This window comes from Hyperoodon ampullatus, assembly GCF_949752795.1.
Source record: "Hyperoodon ampullatus genome assembly, chromosome: 6".
Lineage (NCBI taxonomy): Eukaryota > Metazoa > Chordata > Mammalia > Artiodactyla > Ziphiidae > Hyperoodon > Hyperoodon ampullatus.
In genome coordinates, this window is record NC_136919.1 from 25,843,764 (window position 1) to 25,870,558 (window position 26,795).

Sequence of the window (26,795 nt, forward strand, 5' to 3'; positions counted from 1 at the left end):
AATAGGCACATGAAAAGATGCTCAATTTCACTAATTATTAGAGAAATGCAAATCACAATTACAGTGAGGTACTACCTCACACCAGTCAGAATGGCCATCATTAAAAACTCTACAAATAAAAAATGCTGGAAAGGATGTGGAGAAAACGGAACCCTCCACTGTTGGTGGGAATAATGTAAGTTGGTACAGCCACTATGGAGAACAGTATGGAGAAAACCAAGAACAGAATTATATGATCCAGCAATCCCGCTGCTGGGCATATGTCCAGAAAAAACTGTAATCCAAAAAGGTACATGCACCCCTGTGTTCATACCAGCACTATTTACAATAATAGCCAAAACATGGAAACAACCTAAACGGCCATCGACAGATGAATGGATAATGAAGATGTGGTACACAGGTACAATGGAATACTGCTCAGCCATGAAAAAGAACAAAATAATGCCATTTGCAGCAACATGGATGCAACTAGAGATTATCATACTAAGTGAAGCAAGTCAGAAAGAGAAAGACAAATACCATATGATATCACTTATATGTGGAGTCTAAAATATGACACAAATAATCCTATCTACGAAACAAATAGATTCAGGGACAAAGAGAACAGACTTGTGGTTGCCAAGGGGGAGGGGGTTGGGAGAAGGATGGAGCAGGAAGTTGGGGTGAGCAGGTGAAAGCTATTATATGTGGAATGGATAAACAACAACATCCTACTGTACGGAACAGAGAACTATATGCAGTATCCTATGATAAACCATAATGGGAAAGAATATTTAAATAAGAATGTGTATATATATATATATATATATATATGCATAACTGAATTTCTGTATAGCAGAGTGATTAACACAATATTGTAAATCAACTATACTTCAATTAAAAAAATTTTTTTAATTTAAAAAACAGCAGAAGCATAGTGAAAGGGGGAAAAAGTCAAAATTAATATTGACCCTCCCTCCACCTCCCCACCCAGGAGTAAAAGAAAGTTTATGAAACAGTTTAAAAGTAATGTCACTGTTACATAAAGTAAAATGCTGACTTCTTTTTTAGGTACATGGCCCCTGAAGTTCTAGATGATTCCATAAATATGAAACACTTTGAATCCTTCAAACGTGCTGACATCTATGCAATGGGACTAGTATTCTGGGAAATAGCTCGACGATGTTCCATTGGTGGTAAATCTCTCTCCCCTCTCCCAACATTTTGTCATGGACAAGTTGTTCAAGAATTGCCTTTTTTATTGAATGAAATTATTTACCCGGTGATCACTGAGAGTGCCAGAAAAAATGAAAGAGATAAATGACATGACATGCTTTATCCTACTGTATAGTTTTATCCTAATACACAGCTTTATTCCAGTGTAGTCTTTTTCTATTTCCACTTGAATTTTGGGGAGCAACAGAAACCAACCCCTTGTTATGTTGGAATATAGATATTTAGAATGGATGACTACTTGAGAGGCCGCCCAGGAAGCTATTTCTAGCATGTACCTGAGTCAGACTGATTTTTTCCCCCTGAGATTGTGGTTATTTTCTCAGTCTTGAGAGCTGGAAATTACATATACAGAATACATATACTGCATTGCATTACTTTTTTAAAGTAAGTTTGTGTTAGACTGAGCACTTTCAATGTTTACTTGAGAAATAGTCTCTTATCCTTGAGGCCCAGGCTCACCTGAGACTAGTGCCTCAGGGTTTTGAGGCAGTGAGGGGCGGAGTAGCAAATAGGACAGGTTATTGACAGATGCAAGTAGAGAGGAAGGGACTTGCACCTCAGGCTTGCCTTGTAAGATTCACACCTTAGTGACAGAGTGTGTATCCCCGTACCAACTGAGAGGCTGTGCACTTGTAGAATAAAAGGTTTAATTTCTTGCGCATTAGGGTTCTGGGAGAAAATGTCAATCTGCTCATCACAGCTCATAGTTAACCATCATTAAAATAGCCTTGGCTGATCCCATGGCAATACTTAGTTTCAAGGTGTGGGCTCAGTACTGACTCAGGGAGGTGGGTTGTTGATGGAGACATGGATGAGAGACTGCAGTCTGTAAGCTGTGTTCCACTTACCTGATTTAGTAACGGGACACTGTAACAGGACTCTCAGCTGTTCCTTTCTGTCTGGTCAAAGAATGCTCTGACATTATCTGAGTAAATCCTTCAAAATAGATTTTTTTTCTCTACCAATGTAGGAATTCATGAAGATTACCAGCTGCCTTATTATGACCTTGTACCTTCTGATCCATCAGTTGAAGAAATGAGAAAAGTTGTTTGTGAACAGAAGTTAAGGCCAAATATTCCAAACAGATGGCAGAGCTGTGAAGTGAGTATTTATTTTGGATACTACACAGTTCTCTAAACTGCTTCTGGTTAGTAAGTGGAAATTTGCTACTTTTCTTTAAGGAAAACAGACATTAAGAATTCCCATTCCTTTATTTTTCATGGCTGTTAAACCAGTGAGTAAAAACAGAATAATTTGTTTTTCATGTTCAATTTTAAGTACATTGAAAGGGCTGTGGAACATTTTCAGTGGCCATTAGTGTATCAGAACAGTGTTTAGACCTGCCAATGAAACAAGGCTCCTACATTTTTAATTAAAGCTTCCCTTCAATCAGGGCAGCCCAGAATAGTGGGATGAGTGCTGGATGGAATTAGGAGGCCTGTATTCTAGATCAGCCTGGCTACCTTTTCAGAGTCTGACTTTGGGCAAACCACTTCTGTTCTCTGGACCTTAATATGCCTTTTTGTAAAATGAGGGATTTGGATGATTATGAAGATGGTTCAGATGATTTTACATTTTATTCATCTCACTGCCCATATGACTATTCACCAGGAATTTGGGGAAAGTGCTTTCCGGCAGTGTCTGAGCTTTTCAATCCCAGCTCTTACAAAAAGTTTTAGAAATATTTTTGTAGTTGTACCTTTAAAGAATTTATAAGAAAAATTTTATTTAATCTGTCCTTAATTGCTAGCTGTTAGTATTATAATACTATTATAATACTATTATAATATTGGTGAAACAAAGCATTTCCCTCCAGATTTGATGTTTTGTAGTTTAGGAAGAATAAAAAGCTGGTTACTTAAGTAGTTGATTTTACATCTTAAAATAATGTAGGCCTCAGTAGACACCTTTGACATCAAGAGAGTTCCTTGGCTACCTCCAAACAAATCAAGTATCCAGGCTCAGATAAAATATATTGTGTGCTCACAGAATCTGCATGTTTTAACGAATGGAATTGGGCTAGATCTTGTCTTTTAAAAATTTGATCTTGATACTACAAAGCAGTTACAAATTGGAATTACTCATGCAGTCATTCAGTGATTAGAGCAGATTAGTATTAAACAGATGGCTTTTTAAGCATGAAGGAAAGTTAGCAGTTAACATTAAAAATGCACATGTACTGTCACAGCATGCTGAATTAATGCCATCACTGGCATTTTTGTTTTTTTCTCCATTTGGCTAGTTTTCTATGTACTTATCACTAACTCAGTCTTTCACTTTTCTGGGGTTTTACAAATCTCCTCTCAATAGCTGAAACACATCAAGAATTTGAAACTGATAGGATACCTACAGAAGCTCTTCGGAACCCTCTGACTTTTTCCAGTCTGGACTGGTTGCTCTCTAGGCCAGCTTTCATCTTGGGATATCTCTCACCTTTCATCTGTGATCCCCTTTGCCTCTTTTATGGTGAATCCTCCTTCCTGGATCCCACATCTTCCTATTTCTTGGTTTGCTCATTTTCCCCCTCTTTCAGCTCTCTGCTCAGATGTTACCTTGTCAGTGAGACATTACCTCTCAACCTATTTAAAATAGCACCTTCCTTCCCTGGCATATTTTATCACCTTCTCTAAACAATGTTTCTCCTTAGCACTTACCATTGACAGTCCATGTATTTCGCTTATTTATTAATTATATGCTTCAGCCTTCTAGAATATCAGCTTTATGAGAGCAGAAATTTTGTCTGTTAGTTCACTGCTGTTAGTTCCCTAACACCTAGGATGGTTATCTAGTAGATGATAGGCACTCAGTTTGTTGGATGAATTTATGTATGGGCTGGGCCCTTGGTCATTTTTATCTGGAAACAAATGTTCATTTCTAGGGAATTTTCCTCAGAGTATTTCCTTGATCTGTTCCTTTTCATTTTCCTCTGTTCTTTTTGTTCAACTCTGGTTATGAATGTAGATGTCCTGAACAGGCATTCTAAATTTCTTTTCTTTTCCCTCCTATTATCCATCTCTTTGGGTTTTTTTCTCAACTTTCTGGGAGATGTATCAGCTTTTATCTTTTGAGTTTATTATTATTATTATTATTATTCAGGTTTATCTTCTAGTTCTGTAAAGTTTTTCTAAAACCAAACAAAAACCAAAAAATTATCGATAAGTCCAATATCAGTGTTTTCTTTTATCTCTTTGAGGATATTAATGATAGATTGTTGATACTGTCTTCTTTCTATACACCTTCTGTTTTCTCCAAGGTGCTTTTTTCTGTTTGTGTCAACTTCTGCATTTCATATTACTTTCCTCAAATGTTTGATCAGGCTCATACTCTTCATGTATAAAAGGGGCACTGAAAGCTGATGGGAAGCTTTGTGCACACGAATGGAGCTTATCGTCATCAACTGTGATGTGAGCATGATGTAACTGGGTTGCTTCCTTGGGGAACCACTGATGTCAGTCTCTTCAGGCTTTTCCTCTTGGGTGAAAGACTCTTCCAGTCTCTTACCTGGAGGAGTATGTAAAGTCAGTGGCCGTGTTTTCGGAAGAAAGTTCATGGTCTTAGCGTTCAGTGTGTTGTCAGTGTGGAACTTCGCCATGTTCCCCAAGACAGAAATCTCTGTTCTACTCTCTCAGGTGCGAACCTCTCAACTTCTGCTGGGGTGGGGTTGGGGCAGTCGCCCAGCTGTGTGAGGGCGGGCGGGGTGGGGGATGCAGCTATCTGGGGTTCTAGCTCCTTTGGCTGATCCTATTTTTAGCCTGAACTTCACCCCAGGGGTACTTGATGCAGTTAATTCCTCACTTCTGGGGGGCATTTCATGGTGAGTCAGGTTCCTTCTTTGCCTTGAACAACTCTGCTTTAGTATTCAGCCTTTTCAGTCTGCAAAGTAAATCACCCCTTGTCCATCTGCTTTCCAGCTGCTGGCACCAGTACCCTGTTGATGGGTATTTAGGTCATTTCTACTCATTTGCTATTACAAGTAATGCTGAAACAGAAATACTTGTATGTATGTTATTTAAAAAGAAAATTTACAGGTAAAGATTATTATCCACATCAGTGAAAAGTGGTGCATGTGTTAATGATCTTTCTTGTCTTTTCTTGTAGGCCTTGAGAGTGATGGCTAAAATTATGAGAGAATGTTGGTATGCCAATGGAGCAGCTAGGCTTACAGCTCTGCGGATTAAGAAAACATTATCACAGCTCAGTCAGCAGGAAGGCATCAAAATGTAAATTCTGCGGCTTTGCCTGAACTCTACTTTTTCTTCAGATCTGCTCCTGGGTTTTAATTTGGGAGGTCAGTTGTTCTACCTCACTGAGAGGGAACAGAAGGATATCGCTTCCTTTTGCAACAATGTAATAAAGTCAATTAAAAACGTCCCAGGATTTCTTTGGACCCAGGAAACAGCCATGTGGGGTCCTTTCTGTGCACTATGAACGATTCTTTCCCAGGACAGTTAACAAAATGTTGTGTGGTCTACCTTTATTTTTTATTAACACAAAACGTTTTTTTAAATGATTGCTGGTCTTAACTTTAGGTAACTCTGCTGTGCTGAAGATCATCTTTAAGGGTAAAGGAGCTGAATTGCTGAGTTATATGAAACATTTCTTATTTTTAAAGAAAGTGATTTACTCCTGGTTAGTACATTCTCAGAGGATTCTGAACCACTAAAGAGTTTCCTTGATGCAGACTTTGAATGTACTGTTCTATAATTTTCAGGATCTTAAAACTAACACTTATAAAACTCTTATCTTGAGTCTAAAAATGACCTCATACAGTAGTGAGGAACATAATTTATGCAATTGTATTTTGTATATTATTATTGTTCTTTCACATATTCAGAACACTACATGCCTTCAAAATGGGATTGTACTATACCAGTAAGTGCCACCTCTGTGTCTTTCTAATGGAAATGAGTAGAACTGCTTAAAGTCTGTCTCTGTGTGTTAAAACGTGTAGTGTTTTAAGTCAAAAGTTTATTTACCTGGATAACCCAGACTTCTTCTGTTTTGTTTTTTTGGAATAGTTTTTCTGGTATGTCATTTGGTATTCCATTTTGAAAATGCCTTTTTCCTACCAAAATGTGCTTAAACCACTAAAGAAATGAAGTGGCATTAATTGGTAAATTGTTATCATGGTCATGTTTGAATATTCTCACATCAAGCTTTTGCATTTTAATTGTGTTGTCTAAGTATACTTTAAAAAAATCAAGTGGCACTCTAGATGCTTATAGTACTTTAATAATTTAAAATCTGTAGCATACAGACTAATTTTCTAAAAGGGAAAGTTTGTCTAGCTGCTTGTGAAAAGTTGTGTGGCATTCTGTAAGCCATTTTTTTGTTTATCTGATCAAAGACAGTGTTATTTTTTTAAGAAATGAACTATGTTTAAAATTAGAGTATGGTTAATGTTAAATAATAGGCCTTTTTCTTGGAAGGTAAAGGTAGTTAATAATTTGAATAGATACCAGTGTGTGAGAGAGTCACATTTGTTGTGTAGGAGTCAGCGTTCTGTGGGTTTTCTGTCTTTGTACCTAAGGTTAGAGTTAGTGTGGTTTTGAGGTCTCACTACACTTTGAGGAAGGCAGCTTTTAATTCAGTCTTTCCTTCTCTGTGCAGATACTGCAAATGCCTAATTCACATGGTTATGGAATGAATTCGGTGCACCCTTGATATTTGGGAAAGTGGTAGCTAAGGAATATTCTGAGGAGAGGTTCTCCATTTACAGATGTTTTCGGTCAAATTAAATGTTTAAAGCAAATTTGTCATGGTCTTCTCACATTAAGTTGAAACTAGCTTATAATAACTGGTTTTTCTTCCAGTGCTAGAAAGTCTGCAAGATTTTTACAGTTTTCAAAGTCCTATTTATCACTGTGATCTTAATCTGGGGGTGGGGGTGGGGAACCTATCATAGCTGTGAGGCAAGACGTTCACCTTATAGTGCTATCAATTTCCTGATGAAAGGGTCAGAATAACCTGTACAGTATTTTGGTAAGAGATAGTGGCCATTTATGCTGACTGAGCTGCATTCTGTTAATGTCTTATCTCTTATACATAGAACAAATCTGAAAGACTATTTGGTCTTAAAGCCAAAGTAATTTCAGAATGAATGACATATTACATAGGAATTTAGTGTCAATTTTATGTGTTTAAAAACGTCATGAGGAAAATATGTTTAGAGGTTAATATTTTGAGTCCAAATTTGAGGGGTTTTGTAGTTACCATGATTTCATCAAAGCAAATGAGTGAGTTTGAGAGGTTTGTTTTTTATAATTGTGTTATATTTCCTGTTTAATAATCTCTAGCTCTATGATCAGGTACTTAAAAAAATTTTTTTGGCCATTTACAAGCCTACCAGATCTGCTTTATGAAATCCAGGGGACCAATGCATGTTAATCACTAAAGCTATTTTTATATAATTTTAAGAACATACCAAAAGTTCTTCTCTGATTTAAAGTTGTGATACATGATTTCTCACTTTCATATAAGGTAATCAACTTTTGCTGAAGATATTCTTTATGAAGTCAAAAAATAAGTTACAATTTTACTGTTCTTGCCTAAATGGCTAAAATGTACTTTTGATGAATCAGGGAATTTTTTAAAAGTTGGAATTTAGTTCTAAATTGGGTTTACATGTTACTCTAGCTAATTCCATTTTTTTGGCTAATGATGGTTTGATAACCCCAATTGGCTAGTATTGAAAACGAAAGTAACTTAAAAGATTTATAGATCATGATTACTGTGGCTATAACTGCAGAAAAATTTGAGAATTAATTTTATTATTTAAAAACACAAACCTTTGTTTATACTGCCGATCTTCAGATGCGCACTTTCCAAGTTTCAACTTGGCTAAAATATACCTTAAGGCAAATTATCTGTCCACGTCCACTTTGTTAGTATCCCCAGAGGAATGGGGATGGGGGTCAGGTATGACCTAGTGGGGTGCAGACATTCCTGGTCCTTTCTTCATATCTCAGCTCTCTCTCTCCCAAACTGCCTTCCTGCTGGTCCCTGACTCAGAGTGGGATGGCAGCAAGGTGGTAGCTGTGGCAATGAAGCAGTAGCCAGTTGTATCTTCCATAGGACAGGGTAAGGTCCAAAGAGCTGAGCCTCTAGTTATGCTGTAATGATAGTGCTCAGGAAGTGCCTTGAGTCAGGATACAGTGCCATGGTCATCAAGAATTCCAAATTTCAGTTTTTAAAAAATTTCACTGGTCACTCGGCCATTTTGCAGCTCATGCATGAGTTACCTTTTTTCCCCCTCTACATTAAAGAACTGTCACATACAGAATATTTTGTAAAACAAGATGGCAAAGTGCTAATTAAAATGCACAACAAAATTAGTATTCCATTAGACATGTCATATCAAGAGTTTATTTTTACCTCTGCACTGAAAGAGTGGTTGTAAGTAAACTGTTTCTTGACCATGGCAGTGTTTGGCTCCAGATGGTGGAGAGTCCAAATACTGGTTCTGTCACAGCTTGGCAGAAAATGCCAATTCAGATGTTTTTGAGAGTCTAAAGAATAGCTCATGACATGTACTACAGCTTCTTGAGTGTTTTGCAATGCTGGGATACCCAGGGGCCCTCTCTCTAGAAATGCTGGACTTCTAGGACATTCTGAGGATTGTCAGTACATTTAAACTTTTCAACCCTATTATGCAGTCTTATTTGTAATTGTAAACTTTAAAAAATGTGGTTAATAACATTCAACCAGTTTCTTAAAGCTTAAAAAGAACTTCAGTGAATGTTTTTATTTTTAAATGAATTTTGTGAATTGAATATCATGAACCATGTTTTGATATCCCTTTTTCACATTGTGCCAATGGAATGGGGTGTTTGGTATTTCTTTATATGTCAAGGAGATGCTTCAAAATGTCAATTGCTTTAAACTTAAATTACCTCTTGAGAGACCAAGGTACATTTACCTCATTGTATATATGATGTTTAATATTTGTCAGAGCATTCTCCAGGTTTGCAGTTTTATTTCTATAAAGTATGAGTATTATGTTGCTAAATTACTCAAATGGTACTGTATTGTTTATATTTGTACCCAAAATAACATCTATACTTTGATTTCTATATTTTATTGTATTTGTGCAAAATCCTTTTGGCTTTATCACTGTAATCTCTGGCCTATAAGATGTGTACAGAAAATGTCCATATAAATTTTCATTTAAGCTGGATGATTTTGAGAATCCTCTAAAGAGGAGAGAAAAACGAAAACTGCAGTTCCCCATAAGTTTTTTTAAACTGTATATTGTATTTGTAGTAATATTCTGAATGAACTGTAAATAGGAAGTAGAAGAATAATGCTTATGTCAAGTCCTAACACTACAGTAGAAAAATGGAAGCAATGCAAATAAATTACTTTTTTTCCCAAGTGCTAGTGGCATAATTTAAAGTAAAGTGTGTGTATTGGAGTGAGCCATGCTGTTATGAAATGTAGTTGCTGTAAATAGAGACTAGAATTTTTGGATGACTACCTGGTACAGGTTACAGTATCAGAACATATTTGAGAAGTCCCCACAGGTGCACACAGGTGCATCTGTGTGTGTGTGGAGGCTTCTTTCCACATGCTTGGAGGTTACTGATCTGTCAGTGGACAGGATGGGACATGTCTACATGTGAACTGCTTTGCCTCTGGCTCAGCAAATTTGCTGTTTGTGTTAAAGCAGTGTTAAAGCTTTTCAATGATTTTCAAAGGAAATTTAGAGTATTTTCATCTTCTAAGTTTTACCTTATTTTTCCTTCTTTTCCTAATTTAAGGATTTGTGAGAAATAATTTGTAGAAATAAGTTTTGTTTGTTTTGTTTTTTTTGTTTGTTTTTTTAAGTAGATTTGAACAGTCAGTCTCCTGGGAGTGAGAACTTGGCTGATAAGAGAACTAAGAAAGTAGTGGTAGAGAGGGGAGATGTCATCCCCAAGCCCTCGATGGATTCTGGGAGAGGTTTTGCAGATCAGATTGTTCTTGCATTAAAGACTAGTCACTTCAATTCAGAGACTGGATTTAGGGATTTTTTTTTCTTCATAATAAAGACATATCACTAGGATGTAGAGCTTCTGTTGGAAGTTAGAAGAAAGTGAGATTATTATTAAAACATCATAGATTCAGAGAAAGCAGAACTAGCTTCATCTCTTTATCACCTCTTCTGCCCCTGGGGTTTCATAATTTGCAGAAAGTGATTTTACATATATGGCCTGCAACTCTGCTTTTTTTGTTTCATAATTGAGGATGTAGAAAACAGTGGAGCTATTCCAAAAAAGTGAATAGAAAATCTGATGTTACAAAAGCTAGGGCTCAGCCATGTATGACTTCTACGAGTTAGAAAATATTCAGTTAAACAATATTAAATCATTGTGGAAATAAAGGATCCTTAGTGTGAGTTAAAGAGAAATGGAAAAAAGAAGAAACTTAAGATGACTATTTTCTTTCCTATTATGAAAGAAAAGAATTATAAGAAAGGGATATTGGCAACTTAAGTATTTCAAAGAAGGGAAAGGGACCCTAGACTGTTGAGAATTACAGGATTTGGATACAACTAAACCAGCTTTCAAAAATGAAGACCAAAAAAAAGAAAAAAAGTGGCAAAATAAGACTAAAATGATTTGTTCCCTGTAGATCTACCTTACAGGAAATACTAAAAGAAATTCTTCAGAATGAAAATGATAGCAGGTGGTTAACTTGAATCCACAGAATGAAATAAAGAGTACTGGAAATGGGAAAGGTAAAAGACTGTATAAATGTACTGCTGCTGTAACAAATTACTACAAATGTACTGACTTAAACTAACACCTACTTATGATGATGTCACATTTCTGAAGTCCAGGTATAATGTGGCTCAGTTTGTTCTCTGCTGCATATTTTGGAAGTCCAAAAAAAAAAAAAATCAATGCATTGGGTGTGCTACATTCCTTTCTGGAGGCTCAGGATGAATTGACTTCCAAGCTTATTCAGGTTGTTGGCAGAATTCAGTTCCATGTGGTTGTAGGACTGACATCCCCATTTCCTTGGGGACTATCAGCCAGGGGTTGTTCTTTGCTTCTAGGAAGCACTTATATTCCTTGGTCCCCACTGCCATCTTCAAAGACAGCAAAAGCAGTTCCAGTCCTTCTCACACTTCATCTCTCTAATCTCCCCTTCTCTCCATCTTTCCTCTGCTTCTCTTTTCCACCACATCTCTCTCTAATGGAATTTTCTACTTTCTTCTCTGGCTTATTCAGGGATCATGTGGTTACATTAGCCTAGATTATCCAGAAAGGCCCAATCTCCCTATTTAGTAACCTCAGTTTCATTTGTAAAATCCTTTCACAGCAGAACCTTGATTGAATAAACAAAGGATGGGACTCTTGAGGAGACATCTGCCTACCACAATACGTATTTTCTCTTTAAATGGCATGTTATTGTATGACACGAATAATAATACTGTATTGTTGGTTTTATTACATAGATGCAATGTACATTACAATAATAGCACAAAGGAGTGGGTAGGAAATGGAACTATACTGGAACAAAGGGGGATTCTGTATTTTATTGGAATTACATTAGTATTAATCTGAAGATTTTGGTTAATTAAAATACATACTGTAGTCCCTACAGCAACCACTAAAACACTCAAAATACAGTTGAAGAAAACAAATCTAAATGGCACACTAGGGACTTCCCTGGTGGTCCAGCAGTTAAGACTCCATGCTCCCAATGCAGGGGGCCCAGGTTCGATCCCTGGTCAGAGAACTAGATCCCGCATTCTGCAACCAAAAGATCCTGCATGCCGCAACCAAAAGATCCCACACGCCACAACGAAGATCCCGTGTGCTTCAACTAAAGACCCGGCGCAGCCAAATAAATACGTTTTTTAAAAATGGCACACTAGGGGGCTTCCCTGGTGGCGCAGTGGTTGAGAGTCCGCCTGCCGGTGCAGGGGACACGGGTTCGTGCCCCGGTCCGGGAGGATCCCATGTGCCGCGGAGCGGCTGGGCCCGTCAGCCATGGCCGCTGAGCCTGCACGTCCGCAGCCTGTGCTCCGCAACGGGAGAGGCCGCAGCAGTGAGAGGCCCGCGTACCGCTAAAAAAAAAAAAAAAAAAAAAAAAAAAATGGCACACTAAAAAGTATTTAACACAAAAGAAGGCAGCAATAGAAAGATGGAGATGCAAAAACATGTGAGACATTTAGAAAACACAGTAAAATGTAGCCATAAATCTAACCATACCAATGACTTCATTAAATTTGATTCAAGTATTTAGTCCAATCATAAGGTAGAAACTGTCATAATGGATAAAAAAGCAAGACTTAACTATATGGTGTCTACAAGAGACACTTTGGACTCAAAGACAAATAGTATAAAAGTATGGGAAAAAAAATATACCATGCAAACAGAAACCATAAGGGAGCCAGAATGGATAATGTCAGACAAAGTGGGATTTGAAACAAATTACTAGAAATAGAGGACATTTCTAATGATAAAGGGTCAGTATATGAGGGAGATACGTTACCTAACCAAGCTTGGGTTTGCTCGCCTGCATGCAGTAAAGCCAATCTAGTGACACCAGGTTGTCGTGAAGGAAAGTACAGTGTTTATTGCAAGGCGCCCAGTGTGGGGCCAAGCAAGAACGGCCAGCTCGTGCACGAAGACTTGAACCCCCCCGTGGATTTTAAGGAAGGGTTTTTAAAGACAAAGTGAGGGAGAGGGCCATAGGGTCAGTGATCAGTTCGTGCATAATTCTGACTGATTGGTGGTGAAGCAACAGGGTGATGTTTTGGGACTCTCAATCATCAACTTTCTGGTTCCCAATGGTCTGGGGTCTACATGCATGTGGTCAGAATGCAGTTAACTTCTTCCAGCTGGTAGGGGTTTTAGTATCTGCAAAACAATTCATGGATATGCCTCAGGATATTATCTATAGCCCTTGAGGAGGAACTAAAGGTCCTTGACTTTGTTTTATAGATATATTATTTTGTCTTGCTTGACTGTTTTCTTTTGTTTCTGCATTTTCTCACTTCTGATTAAATTTGCCCTTTGGTACTTGGGGAAGGCCTTGGAGGCTAAAGCTTTTCTACAAAGAAGGGGTGGGGAACATGGGGGTCTGTCCCTGGGAGGGGACTGCAGGGTCCTGCTTGGTTTCAGATATAACAGCTATTAATGTATATGCACCTAAAAACAAATACATGGAGAAAAAAGTGACAGAACTGAAGGAGAAATGGACAATTCAGCAATGATATTTGGAGATTAATATCACATTCTCAATAATTGATAGAACTCGACAAAAAGCAAAAAAGAGAATGTCATCACCCAACTTGTCCTGACGTGTAGACCAACCACCACAGCAGAACACACATTCTTTTCAAGTCCACATGGAACATTCTCCAGGAAAGAGCACATACTATGCCATAAAACAAGTCTCAATGAATTTGAAAGGACTGAAATCATAGAAAGTGTATTCTCCAACCATGTTGAAATTAAGTTAGAAGTCACCAACAGACATTTTGCAGACCCCCAAATATGTGGAAATTTAACACATTTCTAAATGCCTGTGTATTGAAGAAATCAAGGGAAGTTAGAAAATTTTAATGGAATGAAAAAACAGCATATTGAAATTTATGGTATGCAGCTAAAGCAGTACTGAGAGGGAAGTTTAGTTTTAAATACCTATATTTGAAAAGGCATTTAAATTCCATGAAGATAGATGCAAAAGTCCTTCACACTGTTAGCAAACTGAATCCAGCAACAAATAAAAAGGTTTATACACAAGGACCAGATAGGATATATCCTGGAGCTGCAAGTTTGATTTCACATCCAAAAAGCTGTATACCATATTAATAAAATGATAAAACCCATAAGGTCAACTAGACACAGGAAAAAGCATTTGACAGAATTTGACACCCATTCATGATAGGAATGTAAGGCACCTTCCTCAACATAAGTGAAGAATTTTTTCAATCTATGAAAATCCCACAGCTAATAAACTTAGTGATAAAAGAGAGCTTTTCTTCTGAAATCAGGAGCAAGCAAAAATATCCACTCATTTTTATGCAACACTGTAGTGGAGGTTCTATCCAGCTCCTGATCTCCCTCCTCCCAACCCCTGCCAAAGATTGAAGGAATTCAAATTTGAAAAAGTGAAAATATTCACAAATGACATGATCTTGTATGATCCTAAGGAATCCACAAAAAAGCTACTAGGATAAATTGCAAGGTTGTATGATACAAGATCAATATATATAAATCAATTGAAATTCTCTATTAGCAATGAGCAATCCTCTTAAAATTAAAAAACTTCTACGCATGATAGCACTAGGAATACAAGAATAAATTTCATTGAAAAATTATAAAAGTTTCTGAGAGGGGCTTCCCTGGTGGCATAGTGGTTAAGAATCCTCCTGCCAATGCAGGGGACATGGGTTCAAACCCTGGTCCGGGAAGATCCCACATGCCACGGAGCAACTAAGCCCATGTGCCACAACTACTGAGCCTGTGGGCCACAACTACTGAGCCTGCATGCCACAACTACTGAAACCTGTGTGCCTAGAGCCTGTGCTCCGCAACAAGAGAAGCCACTGCAATGAGAAGCCTGTGCATGGCAACAAAGAGTAGCCCCCACTCACCACAACTAAAGAAAGCCCATGTGCAGCAATGAAGACCCAATGGAGCCAAAATTAAATAAATAAATTTATTTATTTAAAAAAAAGCTGCTGAGATTAATTAAAGATCTAAATAAATGGAAAAATGTCCCATATTTGTGGACTAAAAGATTCAATACTCTTATAATGGTAATTCTCCCCAAATTGTTCTCTAGCTTCAACTCAATCCCTATCAATATTCCAGCAGACTTTTTTGTTTGTTTAGAAATTGACAAGCTGATCCTAAGACTTGCATGGAAATACAAAGTATCTAAAACGGCCAGAATTATTAAAAAAAAAAAAAAAAAAACAACAGAGGGTCTGGCATTGGGAGGAGGAACCCCCAGAGCATTTGGCTTTGAAGGCCAGCAGGGCTTGAGTGCAGGATCTCCACAGGACTGGGGTTAACAGGGGCTCCGATCTTGAAGGGCACACACAAGGTTTCACATGCACTGGAACCAGCACAAAGCAGTAACTCCATAGGAGCCTGGGCTAGACCTACCTGTGAGTCTTGGAGGGTCTCCTGGGGAGGCAGGGGTTGGCTGTGGATCACTGGTGGGGGCAAGGATGCTGGTGGTAGAGGCCCCAGGAAATACTGATCAGTGTGTGCTCTCCAGGAGGTGGCCATTTTGGCACCAAGACCTGGCCCTACCCAACAGCCAGCAGGCTCCAGTTCTGGAACACCTCATCAGGCCAAACAACCAGCAGGATAGGAACACAGCCCCGCCTATCAGCAGACAGGCTGCCTAAAGCCGTACTGATCTCAAAGCCACCTCTAGACACACCCCTTTAAACAGCTCTGTCCACCAGAGGGACAAGACCCAGCTCCACCCACCAGTGGGCAGGCACCAGTCCCTCCCAACAGGAAGCCTGCACAAGACCTAGGACCAACCTCACCCACCAGGGGGCAGACACCAAAAGCAAGAGGAGCTACGATCCTGCCGCCTGCGGAAAGGAGACCACAAACACAGAAAATTGGACAAAATTAGATGGCAGAAAAATATGCTCCAGATGAAGGAACAAGATACAAACCCAAAAGAACAACTAAGTGAAGTGGAGATAGGCAATCTACCTGAAAAAGGATTTAGAGTAATAATAGTAAAGATGATCCAGGATTTTGGAAAAAGAATGGAGACACAGACCGAGAAGATACAAGAAATGTTTAACAAAGAGCTACAAGATTTAAAGAGTTTAACAAAGAGCCAGAAGATTTAAAGAACAAACAAACAGAGATGGACAATACAATACTGAAATGAAAAATACACTACAAGGAATCAATACCAGAATAATGAGGCAGAACAGTGAATAAGTGAACTGGAAGACAGACTGGTGGAAATCATTGCTGTGGAACAGAATAAAGAAAAAAGAATGAAAAGAAATGAGAACAGTCTCAGAGACCTCTGGGACAACATAAAACACACCAACATTCACATTATAGGGGTCCAGAAGGAGAAGAGAGAGAGAAAGGCCTGAGAAAATATTTGAAGAGGTTATAGTCAAAAACTTCCCTAACATGAGAGAGGAAACACTCAAGTCCAGGAAGCGCAGAGAGTACCGTACAAGATAAACCCAAGGAGGAACACACCCAGACACATATCAAACTCACAAAAACTAAAGACAGAGAAAAAATATTAAAAGCAACAAGGGAAAAATTGACAAATAACATACAAGGGAATCCCCATAAGGTTGTCAGCTGATTTTTCAGCTGAAACTCTGCCGGCCAGAAGGGAGTGGCACAATATATTTGAAGTGATGAAAGGTAAAAACCTACAACCAAGAGTACTCTACCCAGCAAGGCTCTCATTCAGATTCAAGAGAAAAATCAAAAGCTTTACAGACGAACAAAAGCTAAAGAATTCAGCACCACCAGACCAGCTTTACAACAAATCCTAAAGGAACTTCTCTAGGCAGAAAAGAAAAGGTCACAAGTAGAAACAAGAAAATTACAAATGGGAAAGCTCACCAGTAAAGGTAAACATAAAGTAAAGGTAGGAAATCATCCACACACAAATATGATATCAAAACCAGCAACTGTGAGGAGAGTACAAATGCAGGATATTGGAAATGCATTGGAAATTAAGAGACCAGCAACTTAAAACAGTCATGTATATACAAAGACTGCCATGTCAAGACCTCATAGGAACCACAAACTGAGAATCTACAATAGATACACAAAAAAGAAAAAGCAATCCAAACACAACACTAAAGATAGTCAACAAATCACAAGAGAAAAGAACAAAAGAAGGGAAGAAAAAAGACCTACAAAAGCAAATTCAAGGCAATTGACAAAATGGTAATAAGAATATATCTATCAATAATTACCTTAAATGTAAATAGATTAAATGCTCTAACGAAAAGACAGAGACTAGCTAAATGGATACAAAAACAAAACCTATATATATGCTGTCTACAAGAGACCCACTTCAGATCTAAGGACACATACAGACTGAAAGTGAGGGGATGGAAAAAGCTATTCCATGCAAATGGAAATCAAAAGAAAGCTGGAGTACCAATACTCAGCTGACAAAATAGACTTTAAAATAAAGACTGTTACTAGAGACAAAGAAGGACACTACATAATGATCACGGGATCAATCCAAGAAAAAGATATAACAATTGTAAATATATATGCACCCAACATAGGAGCACCTCAACATTTAAGGCAAATTCTAACATCCATAAAAGGAGAAATCAACAGTAACATAAATAATAGTGGGGGATATATAACACCCCACTTTCACCAATAGACAGATCATCCAGACAGAAAATCAATAGGAAACAAGGACTTAAATGACACATTAGACCAGATGGACTTAATTTATATTTATAGAACGTTCCATCTGAAAGCAGCAGAATACACTTTCTTCTCAAGTGCACATGGTACACTCTCCAGGATAGATTCCACCTTGGGCCAGAAATCAAGCCTCGGTAAATTTAAGAAAATTGAAGTCATATCAAGCATCTTTCTGACCACAGCGCTATGAGATTAGAAATCAACCACAAGAAAAAAAAATGTAAAACACGCAAACACGTGGAGTCTAAACAATATGTTGCTAAACAACCAATGGATCACTGAAGAAATCAAAAAGGAAATAAAAAAATACCTAGAGACAAATGACAACAAAAACATGACAATTCAAAACCCATGGGACGCAGCATAAGAGTTCTAAGAGGGAACTTTGTAGCAATACAATCTTACCTCAGGAAACAAGAAAAATCTCAAATAACCTAACTTTACACCTAAATCAACTAGAGAAAGAAGAACAAACCAAACCCAAAATTAGTAGAAGGAAATAAATCATAAAGATCAGAGCAGAAACAAATGAAATAGAAATGAAGAAAACAACAGAAAAGATCAATGAAACTAAAAGCTGGTTCTTTGAAAAGATAAAGTTCATAAACCTTTAGCCAGACTCATCAAGAAAAAAAGGGAGAGGACGCAAATCAATAAAATTAGAAATGAAAAAGGAGAAGTTACAACTGACACCACAGAAATACAAAGGATCACAAGCGCGACTACTGCAAACAGCTATGGGCCAATAAAATGGACAACCTAGAAGAAATGGACAAATTCTCAGAAAGGTACAAACGTCCAAGACTGAACCAGGAAGAAATAGAAAATATGAACAGACCAATCACAAGTACTGAAATTGAAACAGTGATTTAAAAACTTCCAACAAACAAAACTCCAGGACCAGATGGCTTCACAGATGAATTCTATCAAACATTTAGAGAAAGGATACACCTATCCTTCTGAAACGCCTTCAAAAATTGCAGAGGAAGGAATACTCCCAAGCTCATTCTACGAGGCCACCATCACCAGCTACCAAAACCAGACAAAGACACCACAAAAAAAGAAAATTACAGGCCAATATTGCTGATGAACACAGACACAAAAATCCTCAACAAAACACTAGCAAACCAAATCCAACAATACATTAAAAGGATCATACAGCATGATCAAATGGGATTCATCCCAGGGATGCAAGGATTTTTCAATATACACAAATCAATCGGTGTGATATTCCACATTATTAAACTGAAGAAAACCATATGATCATCTCAATAGATGCATAAAAAGCATTTGACAAAATTCAGCACCCATTTATCATAAGAACTCTCCAGAAAGTGGGCATAGAAGGAACTTACCTCAACATAATAAAGGCCATATATGACAAACCCACAGCTAACACCATTCTCAAAAGTGAAAAGCTGAAAGCAGTCCCTCTAAGATCAGGAACAAGACAAGCATGTCCACTCTCGCCACTTTTATTCAATATAGTTTTGGTAGTCCTAGCCATGGCAATCAGACATGAAAAAGAAATTAAAGGAATCCAAATTGGAAAAGAAGAAGTAAAACTGTCACTGTTTGTAAGATGACATGATACTATACATAGAAAATCCTAAAGATGCTACCAGAAAACTACTAGAGCTCAATGAATTTGGTAAAGTTGGAGGATACAAAATTAATACACAGAAATCTCTAGCATTCCTACACACTAACAATGAAAGATCAGGAAGGGAAATTAAGGAAACAATCCTATTTACCATCACATCAAAAAGAATAAAATACCTAGGAGTAAACCTACCTAAGGAGGCAAAAGACCTGTACTCTGAAAACTATAAGACACTGATGAAAGAAATCAAAGATGACACAAACAGATGGAAAGATATACCATTTTCTTGGACTGGAAGAATCAACATTATCAAAATGACCATACTATGTAAGGCAATCTACAGATTCAATGCAATCCCTATCAAATTACCAATGGCATTTTTCACAGAACTAGAACAAAAACTTTTAAAATTTGTATGGAGACACAAAAGACTCCAAATAGCCAAAGCAGTCCTGAGAAAGAGAAACGGAGCTGGAGGAATCAGGCTTACTGACTTCAATAATCAAGGCTACAGTAATCAAAACAGTATGGTACTGGCGCAAAAACAGAAATATAGATCAATGGAACAGGACAGAATGCCCAGAAATAAACCCATGCGCCTATGGTCAATTAATCTATGACAAAGGAGGCAAGAATATACAATGGAGAAAAGAAGCCTCCTCAATAAGTGGTGATGCAAAAACTGGACAGCTACATGTAAGAGAATGAAATTAGAACATTCTCTAACACCATACACAAAAATATACTCAAAATGGATTAAAGGCCTAAATGTAAAGCTGGATGCTATAAAACTCTTAGAAGAAAACATAGGCATAACACTCTTTGATATAAATCACAGCAATATCTTTTTTGATCCACCTCCTAGAGTAATAAAAATAAAAACAAAAGTAAACAAATGGGACCTAATGAAACTTAAAAGCTTCTGCACAGCAAAGGAAACCATAAAACGAAAAGACAACCCACAGAATGGGAGAAAATATTTGCAAATGAAGTGACCGACAAGGTCTTAATTTCCAAAATATACAAACAGCTCATGCAGCTCTATACCAAAAAGCAAAAAAACCAGAAAAACCCCAAACAACCCATTTGAAAATGGGCAGAAAATCTAAACAGACATTTCCCCAAAGAAGACATACAGATGGCCAAAATGCACATGAAAAGGTGCTCAACATCACTAATTATTAGAGAAAAGCAAATCTAAACTACAATGAGGTTATCACCTCACATCAGTCAGAATGGCCATCAAAAAGTCTACAAACAATAAATGCTGGAGAGGGTGTGGAGAAAAGGGAACCCTCCTACACTTTTGGTGGGAATGTAAATTGGTACAACCACTATGGAGAACAGTACGGAGGTTCCTTAAAAAACTAAAAGTAGAACTACCATATGATCCAGCAACCCCACTCCTGGGCATATATCTGGAGAAAACAGTAATTCGAAAAGACACATGCACCCCAATGTTCATTACAGCACATTTACAATAGCCAAGACATGGAAGCAACCCAAATGTCCATCGACAGATAAATGGATAAAGAAGATGTGGTACATATGTACAATGGAATATTACTCAGGCATTAAAAAAGCAAAATAATGCCATCTGCAGCAACATGGATGGACCTAGAGATTATCATACTACATGAAGTAAGTCAAAGACAAATATCATATGATATCACTCACATGTGTAATCTAATTTAAAAATATGATACAAATGAACTTATTTACAAAACAGACACAGACTCAAAGATTTTGAAAACAAACTTATGGTTACCAAAGGGGAAATTGGCGGGGGGTGGAGGGAGGAGGGGTAAATTAGGAGGCTGGGATTAACATACACACATTACTATACATAAAATAGATAAACAACAGGACCTACTGTATAGCACAGGGAACTCTACTCAATATTCTGTAATACCCTATATGGGAAAAGAATCTGAAAAAGAATGAATATACGTATAACTGAATTGCTTTGCTGTACACCTGAAACAAAAAATTGTAAATCAACTAAACTGAAATAAAAAATTTAAAAATTACTTTCAAGAGAAAAGATGAACCAAAGATTGACAGAAAAAGTTTACAAATAATGTAGCTAATAAAAGACTTGTATTTAGAATACATAGAGAATTCTTATAATTCAAGACAAATGATCTAATTAAAAATGGTCAGAAAGCTTTATAGACATTTTGCTAAAATATAGGAATGGCTAATAAACAATTTCTTAAGACTACTGATAAAATTAAAACCATAATAAGCAACTACTCCATACTAGAATGACTATAGTAATAATTTTTTTTAAAAAAACAATACTAAGTGTTGGTGAGGATGAGAAACTAAACTCTTCATACATTGATGGAATGTAAAATGGTACTACAGTCCCTTTGGAAAACAGTTTCTTTTCTGAAGGACAGTTTCTTCAAAAGTTAAATATAGGCCAAAGGGGCAGGGATCAAGATGGAGTAAGAGAATGTAGAGCTCACCTTCCCCCATGAACACATCAAAAATACATCGACATGTGGAAAAAGTTTCATGGAAAACTACCTGGAAACTGGCAGAAGAACTATACAAACAAGGCTTAAAGAAAGATTCCCAAGTTACCAGGTAGGACAGGAAAAAAAGCACTGGGTTGGGACTTGTGCTTCCGAAAGGGGTCTAAGAGGAAAAGAAAGACTGTGCAGGCAGACTCTTGCCCTGGGGAGTGAGTGGGCTGAGCCACAGACTGGGTGTCCCAGTCCTGGGGTCCTACACGGAGGAGACAAGCACCCTTGGCTGCTGAGACAACCACTGGGACAGAGAGGAAGGCTGGAGAAGCCTAGACTCCACTTGCTAGGAGTGCGTGGATGCTGGCTTGCCAACAGACAGGGCGGAGAGAGGCCTGCCCTAGTGGGTGCTCCTTCACTTCATTTCCCAGTCCATGCTGGGCAAACACCCTGGCCCTACCCACTCCACATATGGCTTGGCACAGGATCTAGGGCAGCCAGGCCCTGAGAAAAGACTTTACCTAGTGACACAGAGGTGGGCTGGGCTGTGGTCCAGGTGCGGCCATTGTTGGTACTGACTCAAACAGCGCCAGGAAAGCAGCACTGACCTCCAACAGCAGTGCAGCCACTTTAATTCTTGCAACCACATGCCCCAAGCCTCAGTCCCAGCCTAGTGAACGCTCTGGCCCTGCTCACTCCATGCCACAACCTTGCACTAGATCTGGGACAACCACAACAGGAAAAGACACAACCTTGGGCTGTGACTGAGCAGAGCCTAAGATGCCTGCACAGGCAGCACATCAGACCTCTGTAAGCACGCAGGTGTCACTTAATTCATTGCTCCCCTCCTTTGGGCCAAAAGCCCCAGTGTGGGGAGAAGGAAAAACACTTAAAAGGAACAGAGCCTGCTTGAGTCTGACCCTGAGGGCTTCTGCTCCAGCAACTTGGGAGCTGAGCCAAGCCCTGGCAGGGCTGTGGCAGATACTGAGCAGGGAAGAAATCCCACCTCACACCCTGCACAGGATTTAGCTCCTCCAACACTAGCCATACTCTCTATCAAAGTGATAGTGGCCAGCAGACCCTGAAGAAAGATGTGGCTGGTGTCCACATTAAATACAGCTCTTACACCAAAAACATTAGACACATACCATCTATATAGGGATATTCCCACATAAAAACACCCCTTCAAGACCACAATAGAGAACTGTTTCATCTAAATTCATAGAGAAAGTAAAATGAAAAGGCAGAGGAAGTACTCCCAATTGAAAAAGCAAGAGAAAAAAAAAACTCCTGAAAAACAATGAAACAGAGGTAATCAGTCTACCAGACACTGAGTTTAAAAATTAGTAATAAAAATGCTAACTGAATTAAGAGTATTGATATAAACACTGGTTATTTTAACAAGGAACTAGAAACTATAAAGACCCAATCAAAAATAGATTATTAAATTTTTGAGATAAAAGCACTCTAAAAGCAATGAATAGCTGACTCCGTGACACAGAAGAATGAACAAGTAAGCTGGAAGACAGAATAAGGGAAAATCGCCCAATCATAACAGTAGACAAACAAATGAAAAAAAACATGAAAGCAACATATGAGATCTATGGGATAATATAAAATGTGCCAACATATGCATAACAGGAGTTCCAGAAGGTGAAGAGAGAGAGAAGGAGATAGAAAATGTACTTGAAGAAATTACAGCTAAAAATTTCCCAAACCTCAAGAAGGAAACAGATATCTGGTACTGGAAGCACAGGAGGTCTCAAACAAGATGAACCCAAACAGGCCCACACCAAGGCATCATAATTAAAATGGCAAAAGTTAAAGATAAGGAGAGGGTTCTACAGACAGCAAGAGAAAAACAAAGTTAATTACAAGGGAACCCCCATAAGTCTATCGGCTGATTTCTCTGAAGAAATTTGCAGACCAGAGTCCTGAAAGGGAAAAACCTAGGATGTTCTATCTGAAAGATCATCATTTAGAATAGAGGTGGAGATAAAGCGTTTCTCAGAAAAGCAAAAACTAAAAAGAATTCAGCAATACTAAACATATCCTAAAAGAAATGTTGAAGGGTCTTCTCCAAATGGAAAAGCAAAAATCTATAGGAAAGGGAAAATCCCAATAAGAAAGGCCAGTATATAGTAAGGATTGAAGATCACTTAAATAAGCCAGTACATTGATTAAAAAACAAACAAACAAAATGCAGTAAAAGCAACTATAATTGCAATAAACAGTAAAGGGATAGGCATGAAGATGTAAGATATGGCATCGAAAACAATATTGGGGAAGGGAATAGAAAATGTAGACCTTTTAGAATGTGTTTGAACTTAAATGACTAACAGTTTGAAGCAAGTAGACATAATTATGGGTCAAAATATATGAACCCCATGGTAACCACAAAAATCAAAACCCTACAATAGATACAGAAAAACCAAAAAGAAAGGAACTCAAGCATATTACAGAAAAAAATCAAACCACAATAGGAAAAACAATAAAGAAATGAACAAAAACAACTGGAAAATAAGGAGTAAAATGGTAGTAAGTACATACCTATAACTTAAGTGTCAACGGACTAAATGCTCAGTCAAAAGTCATAGGGTGCCTGACTGGATAAAAAAAGACCCTTCAATATGCTGCCTATAAGAGACTTGATTCAGGGTGGAAGACAGACACAGACTAAAAGTGAGGGGATGGAAAAAGATATTTCACGCAAATGGAAACAACAAGAAAGCTGGGATAGCAATACTCATATCAGACCAAACGGACTTTAAAACAAAGGCTATAGAAAAGACAAAGAAGGGCATTATATAATGATAAGGGGATCAATACAAGAAGAGACTATTACACTCATTAACATATATGCACCCAATACAGGAGCACCTAAATATGTAAAGCAAATACTAACAGGCTAAAGGGAGAAATGAATACGTAATAGGTGACTTTAATACACCACTGACATTAATGGACAGACCATCCAGACAAAAAGCAATAAGGCAACAGAGATCCTAAGTGACACAACAGACCAATTGGACTTAATTGATATCTACAGAAAACTATATGCAAAAAAAGAATACACATTCTTTTCAAGAGTGCATGAAACATTATCCAGGATAGATCACATACTAGGTCACAAAAGACGCCTCAATAAATTTAAGAAGATAGTAATTATATCAAGCATCTTTTCTGACCACAATGGCATGAAACTAGAAATCAACTACAGAAAGAAAGACAGGAAAAGAACAAACATGTACAGACTAAACAGCATACTGCTAAAAAAAACCAATGGGTCAACAATGAAATCAAAGAGGAAATCAGAAAATATCTCGAGACAAATGAAAATGAAAACACAACTTTCTGAAAATCTATGGGATGCAGCAAAAGCAGGTCTAAGAGGGCGTTCATAGTGGTACAGTTCTCTCTCAAGAAACAAGAAAATTCTCAAACAATCTAAACCTAAAAGAACTAGAAAGGGAACAAAGCCCAAAGTCAACAGAAGAAAAGATCAGAGAGGAAATAAAATAGAGATAAGATGAAAACCAAGAAAAGATGAAACCAAGAACTAGTTTCAAGAGCTAAAGTTTTTTTTTTAAAGATAAACAAAATTGATAAACCTTTAGCCAGGCTCACCAAGAAGAGAGAAGACCCAAATAAAATAAGAAATTAATGAGGAGAAACAATGAATACCACAGCAATTCAAAAACAATCATAAGTAAATATTATGAACAGTTATATGCCAACAAAATGGACAACCGAGAAGAAATGGACAAATTTCTAGAAACACACAGCCTGCCAAGACTGAGTCAAGAAGAAACAAACAATTTGAACAGACTAATCACTGGAACTGGAATAGAATCTGTAATAAAAACAAAACCAAAAAAACCCCAAAACAACAACAACAACAAAGCTCTCTGCAAACAACAGTCCAAGATTGGACTGCTTCACTGGGGAATTCTACCAAACATATGGAGAACTTATACCTATCCTTCTCAAACTATTTCAAAAAAATTGAGGAGAGAATATTCCCAAATTCATTATATAAGGTCACCATTACCCTGATACCAAAACCAGATAAAGACACTACAAAAAAAATTACAGGCCAATATCCTTGATGAATATAGATGCAAAAGTCCTCAAAATATTAATATTAACATACTGACGCCAACAATACATAAAAAGATTCATATACCATGATTGAATTGGATTTAGTTCAGGGTCATGAGAATCAATCAACAATCACACACACGGGGGAGCTTCAAGATGACAGAAGAGTAAGACGCGGAGATCACCTTCCTCCCCACAAATACATGAGAAATACATCTACACGTGGAACAACTCCTACAGAACGCCTACTGAATGCTGGCAGAAGACCTCAGACCTCCCAAAAGGCAAGAAACTCCCCATGTACCTGGGTAGGGCAAAAGAAAAAAGAAAAAACAGAGACAAAAGAATAGGGACGGGACCTGCACCGGTGGGAGGGAGCTGTGAAGGAGGAAAGGTTTCCACACAATAGGAAGCCCCTTCGCGGGCGGAGACTGCGGGTGGCAGAGGGGGCAAGCTTCGGAGTCACAGAGGAGAGCACAGCAACAGGGGTGTGGAGGGCAAAGCAGAGAGATTCCCGCACAGAGGATCTGTGCCGATCAGCACTCACCAGCCCGAGAGGCTTGTCTGCTCACCCGCCGGGATGGGAGGGGGCTGGGAGCTGAGGCTCGGGCTTCGGTCGGATCCCAGGGAGAGGACTGCGGTTGGCAGCATGAACACAGCCTGAAGGGGTTAGTGCATCATGGCTAGCCGGGAGTGAGTCCGGGAAAAAGTCTGGAGCTGCTGAAGAGGCAAGAGACTTTTTCTCGCCTGTTTGTTTCCTGGTGCGCAAGGAGAGGAGATTAAGAGCACCACTTAAAGGAGCTCCAGAGACAGACGTGAGCCACGGCTATCAGCAAGGACCCCAGAGACGGGCATGAGACACTAAGGCTGCTGCTGCAGCCACCAAGAAGCCTGTGTGCAAGCACAGGTCACTATCCACACGTCCCCTCCCCAGAGCCTGTGCAGCCCGCCACTGCCAGGGTCCCATGATCCAGGGATAACTTCCCCGGGAGAACACAC

The 26,795-nt window shown here is 38.3% G+C and overlaps 1 protein-coding gene across 9 annotated transcripts in view; it reads left to right on the plus strand.

Moving 5' to 3' along the window:
* The window catches only part of TGFBR1 (transforming growth factor beta receptor 1), a gene marked incomplete at its 5' end in the record, with an annotated part of 66,475 nt that extends 60,826 nt beyond the window's left edge, over nt 1-5,649 (plus strand). For all 9 annotated transcript variants that reach the window (XM_079706044.1, XM_079706046.1, XM_079706045.1 and 6 more), the window contains 3 exons: nt 1,051-1,175; nt 2,186-2,316; nt 5,314-5,649. In XM_079706044.1, the coding sequence (XP_079562170.1) occupies nt 1,051-1,175; nt 2,186-2,316; nt 5,314-5,439 (382 nt within the window). In that variant the 3' untranslated portion in view covers nt 5,440-5,649. The remainder of the gene's footprint in view (nt 1-1,050; nt 1,176-2,185; nt 2,317-5,313) is intronic.
* Nucleotides 5,650-26,795: the final 21,146 nt, after the last annotated feature.